Genomic DNA, 20102 nt, shown 5'->3' with positions numbered 1-20102 from the left:
GAAGTCTAGGATATAAAAGCCCAGTCATTAAGCTTTCTTTTAGTACAAGAATGATTCAAATCACTCATGTACTTTTCAAGTTACGGCATTTTGAACACCGTTTTAAAGTTCTGTCCACGGATCACAAAAAAGTAAGTGTTCTTTCAGCAAAACGAAAACAATTCTCATAGGGATGCATGTAGAACGTATTTGAGTTTCAACAATTCAGATAAATAATGTCAAAAGGCTATAAAGCCCACTACAGAAGAATGACAATTAATTTAATCCACGTAAAAGTGTCAGAATAAGTTATGAAATGTGAGTAATTTGAAACAGCTTGTTTTTTTGATAAATAAAAAAAAGCAATTACAAGTTTGTGCATATCACAATGTTTAAGATGATTTAGTATCTGATATGGTTGAGTGCAGAGTTTCCAAAGATTTGGTCTTCATTTCAGTCGTGAATCGAGTCTTTTGACTCTCGGTGCTTTTAGCGAGACGCCGACTCGCCGCGACGGTGTAGAAGGTGTACATGTACGGATTGAGGGAGGAGTTGATGGGTAGAATGAAGACTACGATCCAGGCATACATATCCGGACTGATATCCACCGCCCCAGTCTGCGACAGGATTCCCATGATGATGACCGGCATCCAGCAGGCAAAGTCCGTCCCGACTATCAGCGCCATCTTGACCGCCATCTTGATCTCCTGGTCGCGGTGCGCGGTCTTGCGCACCCGAGAGACAGTTCGCTTGACCTTGACAAAGATGGCGACGTAGCAACACAGGACGACCAGGAAACACAGCAAGTTGACACCGAGAAAGAGAATGATGGAGTAGATCCAGGCAGGCTGCTTGCCTTTACCCACGGGGACCTGGATGGTATCGGTCCCGACTGGGTTGGTAATATCGCTCTCCTCGATCTCGTAACTCGTCGGTTTTGTCAACAGTGGCAGGCCAATGCAGACATCAGAGAGGCCGTAGATTTCGGAGTCTGAGCCCACGAAGACGGTTGGGCCGATGCTCAGACCCACGCTAGCCATCCACAACACGAGGACGGTGATCGTGGCTGATTTTTCCCGGAGCCTGATCCGGCTGAAGGGAAAGACGATACAGAAGAAGCTATCGAGGCTGATCAGGGTGACGAAGAACACGGAAGCCTCGCTGGAGAGAACCGACAACACCCCAGCTATCTTGCACACCGGACTCGCCCGCCACTGGTTTGCCACGCGGGAATACTTTTCACCAAAGTAGATATCGGCAACGGCTATCATGAGCATGTACACCCCCATCATGAGGTCGGACACAGCCAGGTTCAGCACCAAGAAAGAGTGAGTCTTTTTCCCGCCCTTTTCTTTGCCCTGGCAACACCTCCAGACAATAACCACCGCGTTGCCAATGAGGGCGCTCAGACCCAGCACCCACATGGCAACACGCAGGAGGGTGTTTCGCATCAGGCTTCCGCACAGATTCAGCGGGGGTTGCAACTCCGTAGTGATGCAATTCGACACGTCAAACCCAATTGATGAAACGAACTCGCAGCACAAACGATAGTCGTCAACGTACCTAGCCAAAAAATGACAAAAATTAAACTGTTAATTTAACATGAAAGTTTCACTGGCTACTAATTTCTCTCGAGTTACTCCGAGCAGTACAACCTCATCCTAGCTACAGACAAACCAAAGTGTCTCCAGAACAAACATTATACCATTAGATCTTTCAGTGGGGCAGATCAGGGGAAATATTTGTGGAAATTGGTGCCTTTGATGATACAAGCATGACATTTGGCACACAGTCAGAGTATGTCATAAGAAAGATATTTGGCTATAGGGCCATCGGAGATTTGTCCACTGAAAACATATAGATAGAATAACAAGCAATTTTCAAAATTTCAAAATGGCTATCATTGCTTGTTATTCTACCTACATTTTTTTTCAAAGGACAAATCTGTGATGGCACTATAACCAAATATCTTTCTCATGACATACTCTGACTGTGTGCCACATGTCATGCTTGTATCATCAAAGACACAATCCCATCACCCATCTGCAGCTGTACTACTTAATCTCGGAACAAATCAAAAAAAAAAAAAACCACACACACACACACTTCTAACAAACCTCAACACTTACAATAAAACTTTACTGAATGAAAATCCTATCTTCAGCAACATCAATCATCATCAAAAAAGTGTCTATCTAACAAATATTACCAAAACCAACACGAAAACCACTTTTGACAAACATCCAACGAAATAGAAGGCGCGTTATTGCAGATAAAATAAGCTCGGGATATTACATTGATTGATTGAGCTCACGAGGACTTACAGTTTTTCCAAGCTCAGTAGGTCCGTCAAAGCGCCGTCCATGACGTTAACGGTTGCATCGGCGGTGTCATTGGATGCACTACCTTTTATCAAAACCCTAAAGAAAAAAAAAGGATGAAGTTCAACGTTCATTTTGACAATCGCTATCATCAGGGTGCACACATAATTAATGATGTAATAGAAACTGTAAACTGTCACTCAGAAATGACCAACAGTGCAAAATGTAACTTTTGATTTCGGTGTTGGAGTGTTATTGACTGCATACTTACTATTCTAGTTCTACGTGTGTTTCTTAGTCCACCACAGTGTTAACCGGTACAATATTGTTATGGTAGAAATTAATTTATTAGATTAAAGGCTGAAACACAAACATACTGTTTGTTTTTAGAAAGAAAAAACTGGCAGTCTGAAGAAGTGACTCACATAATTCGGACCTTCTTCAGACCATCGAAGGCCTTCTCCTGAATAACTTGAAGGGGGATTGCTGTTGCAATTCTAAAGATAGGAGGCAAGATACATTTCAATTAGATTGATTTACAAACTCTAAGAGAGACTCAAGTGGCATGTGGTTGCGATGGGATGGCGGGTCGCGAAATAATTTGTTTTTCCAAACGAGAACGGACAATATCAAAAGAGGGCGCTCTCTCTGCATTATGCATATTCATGATGTCCAAGGCATTAGAAAACAAGAAATAATGGTGTTTAAATCGCCGACAATTGACAGCTGATTTGTGGACTGGTTGGAAGTAGTCTTGAATTAGTATCAGGTGATTTGAGCTCGAATCGGCGTTTTTTTACTTCTTCTTTTTGTACCTTTTAAATAAATAAAGTGAGGAAGGGATATTTCTTACAAGACGTAAAGCCTATCTTGGGTTTGAGTTGAGGAGAACAAGGCATTAGATATGCATGTAATGGACCAATCAGAAGATGGAAAACGGATGTCGTTTGGGAAAAAAAGAATACGCTGGCGGATCACCTTCACCGAAAGGAAAGTAGGCCTTTGCATCTTCCCGCGCAGTGAAATGGTAGTTGAAAATGACAATAACGTTACAGACTTTACTTTGTTTGAAAAGGAAACAATATCGACATTTGTTTTTAGAATGTAAGGAATTAATGTTCAAAGTATGGTTATCCATAGCTTTCAATTGTCTTACATGACGTCCAAGCTGTGCAGTTCCAGGAAGCAGTTAGCGTCAATGCTGGTTATGCTGTTGTTGGAAATGTCTCTGTAGCATTTAAAAAGAAAAGTTGAAAAATGAAAAATAAAGTAAAATCACAACAGAATATTGTTTCAAATGTGATATAAATTAGAATCATGTAAAGATGAGCCCCTCTGTGAATGAATTTCAAAAAGATCAGTAGAATAACGGCTTCCAGATAACTCAATCTGACATTTGGAGTTAAAAAGAGCGAATGTGAACCACATCGTCCACTCAAAGAGTTACAATTTTCTTCCCCTTTTCCATCCCACACTAAAAGTCCTTTGACTTTTAGAGGAGACAACATTCTGCTTTGACCAAAATGATGCTGCTCCGTGTCACTTGTAAATCGATACGCTCGAGGCGTCATTTTGACAAAGTTTTGTTTATGTTGTCTTCTGGCAGGTGCAAATTATAAACAGAAACAATGCAAAGTGGGTGCCAGCATTTGCAAGGTTTTTTTAAGATTGGTAAAACTTACAAAAAGGTGAGATTCGTCAGACCAAAAAAGGTCCCCGGTTGGATGGTGTGCATGTTGTTGTTGTTCAGCAGTCTGTGGAATAAAATAATCAATAACTTAATTTGTCACATTCACTTACTTTGATAATAAACCTCTGTTCTGATGAGTCACACTTTGTTTACATGTGCATTTTCCTGTGGAGCCAGTGGGGGCCCAAGGTCCACTGAGCACCATCGGAAATCACACACGTAAACAAAGTGTGATGTCATCAGTACAGAATCTTATTTAATTAAAGCGGCAAGGGTGAATCTTGATATTAGACCAGTTACTTCTAGAAGTGTACCTTTAGCAAAATGATAAAATAAAAAAAATATAATAATAATAGGAAAAGATGTTCTATTAAAATTGATTGTCCACTTACAGTGACTTCAGGTACGAGAAATCTTTGAAGAGACCCTTGTCTAAAGTACTGGCGTTCGCTCCCGATAGTTGGCTGTCAGAAACGAAAAGCAAACCAAGCCGTTAATTCCCAAGGTTGGCTAATTAATATTGCTTAATAAGAACGCTAATTAATTGATTAGGTTGCAGGTGTCTTACAGGTGGCCCGTCCTCTTGACCAGGTTGGCCAGTGTGGAATCGTTCCATCCATGCTTGCAGTTCACGTGAACAGTGCCTTCATGCACGTCGCACAGACAGCCACTCGGGCACCGCTGATCTAAAAAAAAATGAACAAACAAACACTGTGAAGTCAAAAATCGTCATCCTTTGCCTTCTCGAACTGTATTCACTAGACTTGATACTGGCATATACATCGGACACTTCGTTATTGACTAAAGTGTTGTGGCTGCTATTTTGATTGTGAACACCAATAAGTGAACAACTGTTCAATCAAAACGTAGACATTTATTTTCGATTCTTTTCTCAAAAAGATATCATTTGTCGTATATCCGCCTATCGTTTTGTCTTTTGTAATATGTCATTTGTCATATGTCATCTTAGTACGTCACTGTGCCATTATCCTTCTGAGTGTTAGTTTCTACCAAAACAATTACGGGAAGGAATTTTAATCTGCCACCTCCGAAAGAGCTAACCTGTTGTTTGATTGATCGTACCTGCTTGGAAATGAAAGAAAACTCCATCTTTTTCTCTCTAAATTTGAAAAAAATTGTTACAACCGCAAGGAATTAAAACGAATGTCTTGTTGAATTTGGGAAACAAAATACGATACTCACCACACTGAGAATTTGTCTCGTCGTCTTGGTGAGGGCAATCTGGTGTGCCGTCACACACCAGGGGCCAGTGGATACACTCCAGAGAATCTTGACAGTGGTAGAACTCGGGGCAAGTTATATCCTCTGGGATTTGAAAAAGAAAAAGCCAGCAAGAGCCATTTTAATGTAATTGGGAAATCAATGTTGTTCCTCGTAATTTCTTCTTGCCAAGATATAGATTTATGTGCAATCAATTAACTGAATCGGAAATCATTATTACTGATTTTGAGTAATTGACCTTTTGACAGTATCTTCGACGACATTACAGGGGAAGAATAAAAAGTCAACCTTTTGGCTTCCATAAGTCTAATAGGCTTATCTGTTGATGTTTAGATATGGGCTCCGTGCGCCGACGAAAAAGGGCGCCCTTTTACCTAGCAACGACGTCCCATGGGCGGGACATTTCGCTGGTTGACGCGCACCGTTCCTTGTGTGTGACGCGTGTACACCAGGGGATTTGTACTAAGTACACGCAGTGGCCGCGCTTCGCAGCGAATGAATTGCAGTCGGCAAAATGGCGTCGGTCGGTCACCCCCAACTGTACTCTCTTTGCCGGTGACGGGGGTACTTGTGAACGGAGCGGATAGGCGATGTAATGCACATGAAAGCAAATTTAAAAAAAAGAGTGCACAAAATGTCATCAAGATATCTCTGGTATCCGCCGTTCCGGTCACTTCCTTTTTTTTCAAAACATTTTCTTTCATTTCAGGGTTTAATTGAAGCTTTACTTGAATCGTAGTCAAACACAAAACTTATAGTTAGCAACTTTACTTCTTTGTTTTTGCTGCAAAAACAAAATAGTCTTAAATTTGGTTGAAGGAGTTCCATGGTTTTTAGAAAATGCTTGAGAAGACTTACCGCAGTTAAGTTCGTCCAATCCGTTCGTCTGGCAGTCTTTAAACCCGTCACATTTGGCGTTGGGGGACAAACAGGAACCGTCCCCGCAATCGAAGAGGTCAGGATCGGGACAGGAGGTGTTGACTTTAGCATAAGTAGAAAAAAAATGATTTCTTTAATACATGTATTTTCAAAGAGTGAAACAAATTAGCCCAACCCTTTGAAACTACGGATAAGAGCATTTAGGATGATCTTCATTCAATCGAATAGATTGACTTTTTACTTGATTCTTTACATGATCGATTCTCCTCTGCGGATATTTCGATCTAAAATTAGAGTGATCTTATTTCATCTTGTACCCTGTTTTATTGCTTCATTTTATGTTCGTCCGAAAAGACACTTCCATTCATACAGTGTCTTTCTTTCCCAAATACTGAGAGATGTCGTCTCGAGTTGCGATTTTAAATCCAAAAATATCTTCCGCTCACCGCTTGCAGAGAAGTTCTTGAACAGACGCAGGCGAAAGCCGCTATCCTCCACCGTGGAATCGGTACTGAAGCTGATGGAGACGGACGTCGAGTTGAAGGCTATCGTCCGCACTTTGGTGCTACCGTCCAGCACAAAAGCTACGGTCTCTCCCCCGTGAAGCGTGCTCCCCTGAAATCGGACCACATCTCGAGAGGGCTCGGTCGAAAACTCCATTATCGATACCAGGATGACCTTCGACCTGGCCTCCCACTGACAGGCGATGTCGGAGGGGTAAGGGTTCGGGTACTCGGGTGAATTTAGATCTGCGTAATCTCCGAAGATGTAGACAACTCGGCTACCACAAGAACCTTTGATGTAAAAACGAAATCCTTATGCAACTAGTGATGTATTAAAATACTACTACTAATAACAATAATGCGTACTTGTAAAGCGCACGTACCAACCAGTATTGGTGCTCAAGGCGCTACATCATTATTACCCTGCTCATTGGGCCAATGAAACATTCCAAATACCATCTCAGCTCCCTGGGGAGTATACAGCTGAATGCTGCCATTTTGGCGCAAAGCAGCTAAAAATCAACCACAATAACCATCTCTGCCCTCACATGTACCCATTTACTCCTGGGTGGGGAGAAGCAATGAGTGACGAAGTGCCTTGCCCAAAGCCAAGGTAACACGCACCAAAGCCACAGGATGGACTCGAACCCACAACCTGCAGAATTACCTGCAGACCACGAATTCAATGCTCCAGACCACGAAGCCACGGCACTTCACTAGGGTCATATTGTATAGGGCCTCTTCGATGGTATTCAATGGGCTTTGATCGATTAACAGGTTCTTTCTTTTTGTTGTTCTCCAAAGTCTGAAGGTCTGAGCTAGGTTAAACAAGCAGTGCCGGCCTTGAGCTGAGGGAGGGGCTGGCTATATGCCCTCTGTGTTCCGACATTGCACGTCCCCCCACAAACTGTAGGGTCGAATTGCTAGAGGAATATAAAGCATATTTTGCTCCCTATTTTAATTGTTAAAATGAATAATTTCTTACCTTGAGAGCAAAGCTGGAGGCCCTGCTCGGAGCTGTCGTTCCTGACGCAGATCAGATGGTCCGCTTTGCAGGCGATCTGACCTTCACCGCAGGAAACTGTCAGAGAGACGCAAACACTAGAGTCAGCACGGAACACTTCTGGCTATCCGTCTGTTCATTGATATTACTGAGTTCCATAGATTCAACACCAGACTTTTCTAAGATGGCGTACTTACGAGAGCCAAGGAAGGGCGCATGGCGTGCTTGAATCAGGCCTATATAATTTCACAGACTTTCTAAGCAGACATTACTGCATAACAAAAGCTATGCACTAAGCCGAAATTATCAGAGTACCAGTCACGAGCAATACATACATCACACGAAATTTTGGTTGGTAACTTTTTTTTACAAGCCGATAGCTTCTGTGATAAGCCTTTTTATGTGCTTAGAAGCCGCATGGCGTCAATCCCTGGTGCTCGCGCAATGGAAATGGCTCCAAGTTAAAACAACAAGCTGACAACTGAGTGACACATAACAGATATCCAAGAGGGCATAATTATAAAATGTATCATACGATTTTATATTCACATTGCATTCTCTGAAATCTTGTCTTTTTGAAATTAATGTCCAAGGTATTTTTTCAAATGCCTCGAATATCAAATAAAGACGTAAATTAATGATAACATTGAGCCATTTTTCAAACATAGGTTGCTATATTAAACGAAGCAGTACCTGTTGGTGCAAGTTTCTGCTCAAACTGAAGCTGAAACCCACTTTTTTGAACGGAGTAATCCGAGGTGAACTTCACGAACATTGTATTGTTTGTGCTTGAAACGGAAAGTGGGAAGCGACTCCTACAAAAAAATAAGAGTCAAAGCATTAATATAGTTACCTTGTTGTAATGAAAGACATCGCTATTGTATTCAACGGCTTAAGTAGCTACTGCATTGAAATACGATTAAGTGACCAAACAAATTCACGACTATGCATGGCAGACCAAAAACAACACACACGAAACCAAACGACATGATGGGACAAGGCACGGCATGACACGGTGCGACAAAGCATACTAACAAACACAACAGGAAACAATCCAGGACAAGCCGATACATCAATACAGCAGAGCACAGCACATGTTACGACTTTAAGCCCCAACTTACCCCAACACGACAAAACACGATTTAGGTCTACACAACTCAACAAATGTGTACGCGAAAGAAAACGCCAACAAACATCTTAAAAACATGTTTAAACATTACGTTCTTACCCTGTGACCGTAAGAAAGGAGTCTTGGAACCTGTCACCGTCACCACAATACAGATAGTCGTAGGATTCCTCCAGGAAAAACTCAAGGAAAGATAACGTGACTCGGTATCCCACTTCTGCCACTATTAACCACAGACACTGCGAATCTCGGGGATATTCTCTCCCAGGCCAACCCGGTGAGATTAGAACCGTAGACGCACGGCTTGATGCGTCAATGTAAGAGTCACCGCATGGCGCTGGTGGAAATATAAGAGACAACAATTTGCATCTTACCAAAACATGTCAGGAATAAATGTTTTGCATTTGAGTTTTGCATGTGCAGTTGAATTTTAAATTGAATTTTGTTTACATCACCGTCAATGACAATGTTATTACAAACAATTATATATAAACAGGATGGTAGTTACGGATACGTGGCGTAAGCTGGACCATGAACAAGATCTGGTTCCTTTATTCATGAAGGATGGGCACACCATAAACTGCCAAAACTCGACAAGTAATCAATTTACCAAATCGTTTAAATACATTTGGCGAGAAAAATGAATCATCCATTATTTCTGGTGACGCATTTTCCCCAGAAACTCACCACATTCAAACTCATCGGAGAAATCTGGGCAGTCGTTTAGGCCGTTACAGAGGCTATCAACCGAGACGCAATCCTGCCCCGAACGACAACTAAACTCACTCGTAGAGCAGTTTCCTAACACATAGCAAACCAAAGGCAGGTTAAACAAAACCTCTAAAGAAAAGAAAAGTATTACATTTATTGCTTACGGTCTCTTTAAATAACAATATACTTTCGATGACTTATAAGAAATCGTATGCAAGAGCGTCCGGTCCACGTCATATGTGGACGTGATTTGCAGCCGCCAAGAGTTAGAAAAAACGGCGTAGTCTGCCGCCACCAAGAGTTTGAAAATGGATGTTGTCTGCTGCCATCAAGAGTTTGGAAATGGATTTTTGTCTGCTGCCACCAAGAGTTCGAGAATGGCCTTTGTCTGCTGCCACTAAGAGTTCGAAAAAGGACTTTGTCTGCTGCCACCAGAGTTTGATAAAGGATAAAAAGACCAAGAGTTTGACAGTGTGCTGCACTGGAGATTACAAATTTGATTCATTTGAACTATGTTGACAATGAACGTTAATAAGAGTAAGTGAAACAAGGAAGCGTCCTTTGAATTCTTTAAACAGCTAGTGAATTAAAGTCTTGGTTTGGCTCTAAAACTCACCACAACCGATCTCGTCCAAATATTCCGGGCAGTCCGCTCGCCCGTCGCACAGTGCATTTTCCTGGATGCAGCTGAGTCCGGAAGGGCACGTGTACTCGCCAGAAGAACAATCTGCAGTTACGACAGTAAACTAGCTTCTAAAAACAAAGAATGTGCGGGCAAGTGTTTTACCAAAACACAATCCGCGAAATGCATCCCACGGATAAGTCATGGTAAAATGGTTTTCTTTTTGATCTGTTCATAATGTTCTAAACGCTGTTTCTCACAGTGATGTCAAATAACCCATGCATGCAATTAAAGTGGCTAAAAGGCCGATGTACCCGAGGTTAAAAGTGTGCGAGTTCTGCAGGCGAACTAAATTACGCAAATTGAGAGTTAGGCCATCTGAGTCGGAGCACTTCCTCAAAGAGGTTTTGTCTGCATGCGACCTTGTTTATTCATGTTATAAGCTGTTGTCTGTGACCGATCTCCAATGCAATTCTGGTGTAAATTCCAGCTCTGAAACTTGCGGAGAATTGCGAAACACTTACCAACGCTTGTGTACTGACGAACGTCGACCTGTAAGACGTCACCAGTCGGAGCATAGTAGTACCCACAATCAATGTCGATCCACATAATGGATACATTTGCTGTAATAGACCTCGGATATGAGTTCGTAGTGTACTGGTAGTAGTTGTTGACGTTAATCTCTCGAATGATCTCCTGCCTTACTGGACTTGTCGAATCGTAACCTCTCCCGAAGGTCAGTTTGCAGGCCCGGTCCAGATGGCGAATGGTGGCCTGGACTTTCCGACCAGGCGCGGCGATGAACACCCACAGGCACGCCACGTCGGAGTCGTCGTGCCGTAGGACGTAGGTCTCGTTTTGAGACAGGTTGACAGTCTCATTCCCACAAAACCCTGCAACGAAGTCAAGAAAATGTCGCGGGAAGTAAAGTTAACTTGTTGACCGAGAACTAAACTCTGTGATGTCTTATTCACTGGTTGTCGTTTCAGTGCGTGATTTTATAGATTCCTCAAAATGTGCTTCCAGTTTTGAGTTAGATGTCACTCTGCAAAGATTTCTATAAGTTTTCTGTTTTTTTGTTTGCATCGATGAGAAATATCTCGGAAGCTGCGGGTCAACGAATTCGTGTTCATGCATGAGTCACGTGATTGCGCGATTACGTTTTGGAAGGAGTAGTGTTTTGTCTAAAAATGTTAGGTTTTTGACCACAGTGACCCCTGATGACTTTTGACCCCAGTTTGGTCATGTGACATGTTGGAGCTGGGCTACTGATACTTTTGTCAAAGTTTGGTTGAAATCGGTCATAATATGTAGGAGCAATAGACAATGTCAACGTTTGTTACTAACTAACTAACTAACGGAGAGACATGATGATTTGTTGAGCTGCTATCCCGAAGCTAAAAATACAACATCTTACCACACATCACTTCGTCAGAGTGGTCCTCACAATCAGCATTACCGTCGCACAGTTTGTAACCTGGCACACAGGCTTTCGTGAGGGCGCACTTGAATTCCCACCGTCTGCACTCATCTGTTTGGAAAACGTGTGTTCTTTTTTTCTTCGAGGGTATTTGACACAAACAATTTACAATTTATCAACATGATAACAAATGGTTTCAAACATATAGAATCTGCCCTTCACCGAAGTAAATTTTACACACAGTTGCACTGTAACAAAATGATGACAGAGGTGTTGCGAGACAAAACAATTACAAGGTTACTCGGGTGGGACTCAAACCCACGACCGCTTATGCAGACGTCTAACCAGCTAAAAATCGTCTGTAAAACGTTTTTATAAGAGACCTTTATCCATTATGTTATACAGCTTCTCCACTTTAATACTATATCTGAGTTTTCTTCAATTTGTATTTCTTTTTCTTTTTTACATTATAATACTTGTTTTTCTTTACGCAATACTTTGAACTGTCTGTCCGTGTGTATGTCTTTTGTCCTGTCTTTGTTTCCTCTCATGTTTGTGTTGATTAGTATGTGTTTTTCTTTCGTCCGTCCCTGTAATTTGTAAGGCGTTTCTCTACGAGCACCCGGCTTCTGGAAATGCCTCCATGCTCTTCACTCTTAAGATTAAGTTTTTGGTTATTTTGGAGATTTTTAAGTATGTATTCTATTCTTTATTAATACAAGTGTATACAAGTGTATATTTATCTAAATTAAATAGTATTTTGTTTGTGTTTATTCAGAAGTTGTTTTTAGTACGAAGTGACAGCATAGATATAAATATCTATCTACAACTCATTCATTCAACCACTCAACCACTGAGCTGTTTTAATCTTAAGGTGTCCCAAAGTGTTTAGGGGTAGACAAATAACGCTTCAACGGTACCTACCACAACCAAGCTCATCCCCGTAAGCGGGGCACTCCTTATGTCCATCGCAAATATGGGAGACGTTGTCTAGGCAGTCCAAGCCGGACGGACAAGGGTAGTGACCCTCGTCACATTCTGATAAAAAAGAGAGGAAAATAGGAGAAAAAAATAGAAAAGACAAGAAAAAAGGGTGACTTTCGTTCTTGACTGGTATTAAAGTAACTACACAATTATGTTTTTATCATTTCCGGTAGAGATTATGCAACGCCTGAATAACTCTCATTCATTTGATTGGTGGGTCGTTGATCACGTGTCATTGAATTATTCGTCCAAACCCACGGCCAGGCCGCAAAAAGAGAAGTTCAATTCAACGGTAAATGGAAGTTCCATTGCATGGTCACCCCACTACCGATCAGACTGATGACGAGGATTTATTCAGGCCATTGCACTCATAAACAATCATTATTTGTACACGATAACACAAGCTTTCATTTCTACGCGTTGACGATAATTGTGATATTATTAAATTCGCCTTTCGAATCAGGACATCTCCCAGGTCTGGGACCTAGAATCCCTTGAAAAGTCGGAGACGGAGACCAAGTCACGCACATGTTGCACGCGTTCTTGGTTTGAGGCGCGCGTGTAATTAACAACCCTGATTGGTCGAGGGATCACTTAGCGCGCGTACCACCTGCGCGCGAGCGTGGTGCCATGCTGTTTCTAGCAGTATTACAGAAATCAAGTCTGAAGATAGATATCAATATAAATATTAGTTTTAAGCCGTAATTTGATCGTTGTTCAAAACACAAAATTAGAAACAAGCAGCCCTTTTGCTCTTATTGTGTTCTAGGAAGCAAAACGTACCCGTTATGTTGTATGTTGTAAACACGAGCCTGAGCTTAAAACTAAAGCGAAACGAGCCCTTATACGACTCTTCCAGTGTGATCCACACTCCGGAGTCGATCGATGGCACCTCAAGAGGCAGCGGTATGAATCCGTCGCTGGCGTCAAGCACTACCCCTGGAACGCCCGAAGGATCGAGGCCGTTCCCCAGCTTTATGATTAATCCCGGTCCCTCGAACTCGGCCACTCGGACCTTGATACGAGTTCCCTGCGGCTCGGTCAGCATCCAGACACACTCTAACTGGGAATCCACCCCGGTGTAGTTGCTTACGATGACGTCACCGGACGAGGTGTCGTTGGGGATGGTCTCGGATTCGCCCGGGTAGATGGCGAAGTGGCCGGTGTAGTCTATGTCCCAGGCGTAGTAATCGTCGGACGCTGGGAAACCTTCGAAATCGGCCAGGATCGTGATCGGCTGGCCGAATCGTAGAGAGATGTCCGATATCCCACACCGATCTGAAGAAGAAAAATAATTATAGCAAACTTGTTAAGAACTATGATGACATGACGTTGAAAACCATGCATGTCGGAAAGGTAATCGATCGTGTCCCAAAATGTCATTTCCTCCTCTTCGACCGAACAATGGCACTGAAACATGCACAAAGTGTGTGTTTCAAATTCATTGTCAGCGAATGTGGAAAGGTGTTTTTATTATTATAGTGATTCTGAATTCTTTGGAAAAAACACCAAGCCGGCAGCCACTGTAATGTGTCTGATGAGACCGGCTTAAAATAGTTTAACATTACTGATACATGTTATACATAATGGTAAAATGGTTTTATTCGTACTAAAATATACTTATGAACGGGACGATAATAATATGCCAAATTTAAACCAATGCAACTGTAAAAAGGATAAGACTATAGAGACCTATTCTGAAACTGCGTGTAGTTTACAAAACGAACTAACGTTCTATATTCAAAATGTCGCTTTCTAGGTTTGCAACTTGTTTTGCAACAAACTGTTGCAGATTTTATCATGATAGTTTTTTTTTCAAAACTCACCACAGGTTCCGGCCTCGTCAACAAAATCTGAGCAGTGTTTCTTGCCGTCACAGAAAGTATGAAGAGGGAGACACTTGGAGTCTTTCCGGCACAAGATCTGACCCGATCTACAATGAACTGATTTTGGAGAAAACAAAATATCGAAAAGGGAACTGTGAATGCAACTTTAAGGTGAATGACAAATTCAACCGCCAAGTCAATTTCATAAATGAATAGAGTAGTCATATTCCACACAACCGTCTCAGCCTCGCATTCCTTTTTTGAGTGTTTTTAAGTAGAATTTATTCTCTTCAAGGTTAGTCACCACTGTTTTTTTGTATTAGAAGTATCGTTCTGGATCTTTTTTTTTAAATTCAGTGATGTGTTTTTGTTTAAGGCGTGGACGTTATAGTTACAATGATCGTGAAAACACGTAATGCACGCTGGAAATGACAACACCAAGTACACGATATAAATCATTTACTAGCCAATTGCGGTATCGAATCAGGACACAGGGGGAAAAGGGTTCCCATCCCGGGCTTACTACTGGAAACGAGGTTGGAAATAAAGGAAGCACTGGTGGCGAGGTAACCCGTTCTTACTTTCGCTTGTATAGTTCTCAGACCGGAGAAGCAACTCTTGTGTCGCCGGGTCGTTACCGTTGTCGTCGTGCAGAGAAGAAGAGAAAGTGATCCAAAGGCGAGTCTCGCCCTTCAAAAAGAACGTCGCCCCAACGTTCGACTGGTACTCGGTCCAGTCGATCGCCAGAAACTGAGACGAGACGTTGGTGGGGTCATGGCCGCGCCCGAATGCGAACCGCTGACTGTAGTCATGTAAATCCAGCCTCAGGACATCGATATAGATGACTGCTTTCGGATCGCTGGTAACCAACCACACGCACTCTTTAAACAAGGGGTTACGAGGCTCAGAGATGCTGAGCAAGTACTCGTCTGTCAAGTTGATATTTTCAGGACCGCATAGTGAGTCTGTAACAAAGGAACATTTTTAGAATAAAAACAACGTGGCCCTGAAATCTACTACAGACTATGGCTTTTATTATTTTTGCACCACTATTACTTTTCATTACTCAGAGGCGACTAACCTTAAAGAGAATAATTAGGTAAAGACACAAAAGAAAAGCGAAAAATAGCAAAATGCTTTCATCAGTCAAGGGGGGATCCAGAACACAATTTTTGTTGGGGGGGGGGGGCAAACATCCCCCCCTGAAAAAAGTGGGTCCAAAATGTATGGCGTGTTTTTTTTTTGGGGGGGGGATTTAAGATGCTCTGTGGTGCGATCTGAGGCAATTTTTGACAATTTTTACCATTTTTTTCAAGCAAAAGATGGTGGTGTAGGCCTACGCAGTGGCTGCCTTTTTGCGAAGTCACTTAACAAAACTAAATTGGGTTCGGGTTTGGTTTTTATTTTTTTTGGGGGGGGGGGGGAGCATGGCCCCCGTTGCCCCCCCCCCCCGGAACTGCCCTTGTCATCATTTGGTTTTGTCATTTTAGATGACAACTTGTTATTTTTATACAAGGTGTTTTTGCAGCAAACAAAGATTGAAATTGGACTTGATGTAGCCATGCACGTCGAATTATATATATATACAAAAATTATTAAAGATATCTTTTCGAGTGAACATAAGCGGAGTGCACCGAAGTTTTCATGCGATAAGTGAGGATAAGCATCAAATTAAATGGGTAAATTTATATACCAACACCCACCCAAAAAAAATCTGGTTGGGTTCAGACGACAATGAAATGTACACCAATCAAAGGGGGGCGGGGCTTATGTCTAATCGCCTATTCTTACCTTCTCCAGTGTAATTCTCCGCCCGGAGAAGCAACTCTTGTGTCGCCGGGTCGTTGCCGTTGTCGTCGTGCAGAGAAGAAGAGAAAGTGATCCAAAGGCGAGTCTCTCCTGTCAAAAAGAACGTTGTGCCAATGATCGGCTGGTAAATGGTCGAATCGATCGCCAGAAACTGAGAAGAGTCGTTGGTGGGGTCGTGGCCGCGCCCGAATGCCAACCGCTGACTGTAGTGATGGAGATCCAACCTCAAGACATCGATGAAGATGGTTTTATCGGGGTCGCTGGTAACCAACCACACGCACTCTTTAAACAAGCGGTTAGCAGGTTCAGAGATGTTGAGCAAGTACTCGTCTGTCAAGTTGATATTTCCGGGACCGCAAAGTGAGTCTGTAACAGATTAACATACAACATTTGCAAACATCAGAAAATAAAACTACCAAATCATTTTGAAATACCTTGCTGGACTGTTAGTGAATGACAGTGTTAAGCATCCTGTAAAATCATGGCACCTGGTATACTGTCATTTTCAAGAAAAGTGGTATTTTTGTATCAATTTCCAACGCTGGTCGGCCGACCAGCGTTGGAAAAAACTGGCTTTTTTATCAAATACTGGCCCCAATTGACCATCGCACTTGTTTGCAATCGATTACACACCTATGAACGGGTACAAGCCAGCTAGACTGGTTCCCTGACCTTACAATTCCCCAACTTAAGTAAACTGCTCTGTTTCTTCTTATATGGAGTCGGGGAACCAGACTACAGGAAAATGATTGTTTTTCTTGGTTTTTATAGCATTTTCGAACCCAAAACCTCAAATAAGTCAGTGTAACTATATTTGCTATATATTTCCCACCCCCAATTCCATCCATTTCTGAAAATTACAGCAAAAGCAAATGATGTATATTCCCTTTAAGATCAAAACAACTTGGCTCTGAAATCCACTTCCAATTATGGCTTTGATTATTATTGCACCATTATCAATTGTCATTGGTCATTCTAGAGAAAAAAGACAAAAGAGAAAAAAGCAAAATGCCTTCATCAGTCCAGAACACATTTTGTTTGGTGGGAAAGGGGGCAAAAATATTGGTTCTTACCAAAACGTGGGTCCAAAAATGTACGGCGTGGGGTTGGGAGCCCGCTTAAGGGCCTTGAATTGTTATTTTTTTCAGATTTTAAATGCTCTGGTGCGATCTGAGGCAAATTCTGACCACTTTTACCAATTTTAATTTCGAGGAAAAGATGGTGGTGTACGCTGTGGCTGCCTTTTTTGTCGACGTCGCTTAAAAAACCCAAGTGGGCTGGGTTTTTTTTGGGGGGGGGGGGGGGGGGAAGGGTGGTTGCATGGCCCCCGTTGGCCTCTTGATTCACCCCGTCATCAGCTGGTATCGTCATTTGAGATGACATCTTGTTGTTTTCGTACACAATTACTTTGCACCGGACACAGACCGAAATCGGTTTCGACGTAACCACGTACGTCGACTTATATTTTAAAAATATTATAGATTCCCTTACGTGTGAACATAAGCGGAATCCACTCAAATTGTCTTTCGACAAGCGATTATAAGCATCATACTAAGTGGGTTCAGATAACAACACCCACCTCCCCCCCCCCCCCCTCCCCGCCAAAAAAAAACAGTTCGGGTTCAGATGACAGGAAGTCGGTATCCCGGATTAAATGACCTCATGATATCTATACAAGAATAGTATATGATAAAAAAACATACGTTGGTGTCGGGCAAATACAATAAAGGTACAAATGACTCTCGTTAATCCAAACTCAGCGGGACCTAGCCAAATTGTTTGTTATATCAGAATTTTGTATTAAGAGGAACATCAGTCCCATTCATTGCATGTGCACATAAAGCACAGTTGAGACCAACGTTTTATGTATGTTATAACCAGAATTCGTATTAACAGTGTTTGTATTATTAAACGAGAGTTTGTATTAACGAGAGTCGACTATGCGTATTGAATAATTACCGCCTGTGTCGGGCACTGATTGGATCCTGCACGCCATGGACGCAAAGGGATCAGCAAGGGCAACCGAGATCGTAAGCTGCGGTCCCGTGGCCTCAAACTCTCTAGGAAACCAATCAAAACTAGAGAAAATATTCCCGAAGTTGAGGTAAAGGCTAAAGAAGTACGAATCAGGCTCAGTTAATTGGTACTGACAGGTTGCTCGAAACTGACGCTCATTTTGAGTGGTGAGGTTCCAGCAGAAGAATGTCAATATGGACGGGCCAGAGTCGATGTCTGTGCTATTCCAGCCATGAGTTGAAATCGACACCTTCTGATTCGCTTCAGTCAGGGAGACGTCGTGACAATCATACACGATCTCTGTTAAAGAACAACATTAAAAGGCAAATCCTTTAAAGCTTGTCTCACGCGGCGCACAACATGGTATTCAATGAAATCATAACTGACTCAAACCTATGAATAATTAAAGACTCTAGGTAATTTGTGTATAACATGCTTTTTCATGATCAATTCAGTCATTTCAAAAATAAAAAAAGAAGTTGTGCTAGTACATTGTGTTAATAGAAATTAGGACCGTTGAAGGTAAATCAAATTTTGAAAATAAATTTCCCCGTCGCAGCCCCTCGGCCCTCCAAAAATAAAAAAAAATAAAGAAGATCGAGTCATTCATTAATTGTTTTCCCAATAAAGTCTCACATGTTGGGACATAAAGTTGTGCCACTTGGACACAAGGTACAATCAGTAGACTAGTACCTAATGACGCAATGGCTTTGTTTACATAATGTGACCGGCTCCACAAAAAAAAAAGGTATTAAGTCGCGCTGAGCATTATTGTGTAATGGCCTACTCAACATTGAGAGGGTGAAAATTTCATCAAAATGTGATTTTCATTTTTGGTCATGAATGGCATCTTTAATACCTACGGTTTCAGGTTTCATTCACAGAAATGTTGATTTTGATGAACAAATTGGAACAAACAACCACTCGGTGTTGTTCTTCAACAAAGCCAGCTATTTCAAAGCCTGTTTTCTCAGTTGTGTAATTTGAATTCCAAGGAAGTAATTAATAGTCAAATACATCTATTATAATTATACCAAATGAAAGCTTACGTTGTGGGCTTTCCAACCATGCAAATAACTCAATTTTACATTTTTTTTGCGACATAATACCCTTTTTTTGTGGAGCCGGTCACATATGCGCTTTCCTATGGGAGCAAAGTCGGGACGCCAGCAAAGCAGGGCCCGTGTGCCACATTGGAAAGCGCACATATAGACAAAGCGTGACGTCATTTGGTCCCAAGCCTATTCCAACTCGGAAACAGTACGGCGACAACAAAGACGGATCTCCACCATAACAGATAATTACTTTCTAGGCTGATAAAACGAATTCTTGCATATCTTTCCATCAATCCATAAACGTTTTGGGAAGAGTCATCGTTGTCCACTATCATACCAAACGCTCTATACAGCTGCAATGTCTGGTTGCTATGTACTTACGTGACTCGACGACAAGCACAAACAGGCCCTGCGCCATTAGCGCGCTGTAAATAAGGGCCAGGCGGCGCATTTCAACACTGGACCCTTATGTGCTCTGTTGAAAACAAGAGACAAAGGTACAGCGTAAGAATGTGCTACTGTGGCACATGCACACCCAGTTCATCCACATGAAAACGAGCAGGTGAATATCGATCAATCAGTTATTAATTTTTAATGGTTTAATTGTGTTATTCGGTGATGTCAACTCACGATGAACTCAAACAGTAAACAAAACTAGAGACAATACGCACATGGTATCATTTAAAAGCCACAATACTGGTTGGAACTTCAATTTGGTTTCGTTCAGTTTTTTTTCAACCGACCGACCCTACGTAAGAGGCAAAAATATGAGAACCACGGAACGACGGAGCCACAGTGCCGTGGGTTCAAGCCCGTGTCTGGACACTTGTGCCCTTAAGCAAGCCACTTGATCATTATTGCTTCGTCCTTCGGATGTGTAATGCAATACACTGAAAAGAACCCGGTAACACTTATC

At 42.0% G+C, this 20102-nt stretch overlaps 1 protein-coding gene across 1 annotated transcript; it reads right to left on the bottom strand.

Moving 5' to 3' along the window:
• Positions 1 to 146: 146 nt before the first annotated feature.
• LOC119725387 lies at positions 147 to 19604 on the bottom strand. The gene is made up of 23 exons (XM_038196793.1): positions 19568 to 19604; positions 18075 to 18431; positions 16098 to 16481; positions 14307 to 14423; positions 13264 to 13758; positions 12421 to 12534; positions 11494 to 11607; positions 10601 to 10969; positions 10071 to 10181; positions 9431 to 9544; positions 8846 to 9080; positions 8311 to 8432; positions 7600 to 7695; positions 6558 to 6905; positions 6091 to 6213; positions 5194 to 5316; positions 4559 to 4676; positions 4383 to 4454; positions 3983 to 4054; positions 3457 to 3528; positions 2726 to 2797; positions 2304 to 2399; positions 147 to 1542 (listed from the first exon to the last, which is right to left on the bottom strand). Exons 1-23 carry the CDS (start codon positions 19602 to 19604, stop codon positions 372 to 374), a joined length of 4932 nt encoding a protein of 1643 aa, XP_038052721.1. The 3' UTR covers positions 147 to 371.
• Between the last annotated feature and the right edge of the window lie 498 nt (positions 19605 to 20102).

The sequence above is a fragment of the Patiria miniata genome, unplaced genomic scaffold (assembly GCF_015706575.1).
Source record: "Patiria miniata isolate m_02_andy unplaced genomic scaffold, ASM1570657v1 HiC_scaffold_19, whole genome shotgun sequence".
Classification (NCBI taxonomy): Eukaryota; Metazoa; Echinodermata; class Asteroidea; order Valvatida; family Asterinidae; genus Patiria; species Patiria miniata.
The sequence above is the reverse complement of the archived record's forward strand: the minus strand, read 5'-3'. Positions and strand labels throughout refer to the sequence as shown.

What these genes read in the sequence shown, in the direction of transcription:
- LOC119725387 (XM_038196793.1), bottom strand. Translation starts at nt 19,604, where the DNA reads ATGGCGCAGGGCCTGTTTGTGCTTGTCGTCGAGTCAC. An exon ending in CTCTGACGAAGTGATGTGTG is followed by an intron (nt 10,970 to 11,493) that starts GTAAGATGTTGT and finishes ACTTCGTTGCAG; the next exon opens with GGTTTTGTGGGAATGAGACT. An exon ending in ATTGGACGAACTTAACTGCG is followed by an intron (nt 5,317 to 6,090) that starts GTAAGTCTTCTC and finishes TTCAAATCCCAG; the next exon opens with AGGATATAACTTGCCCCGAG.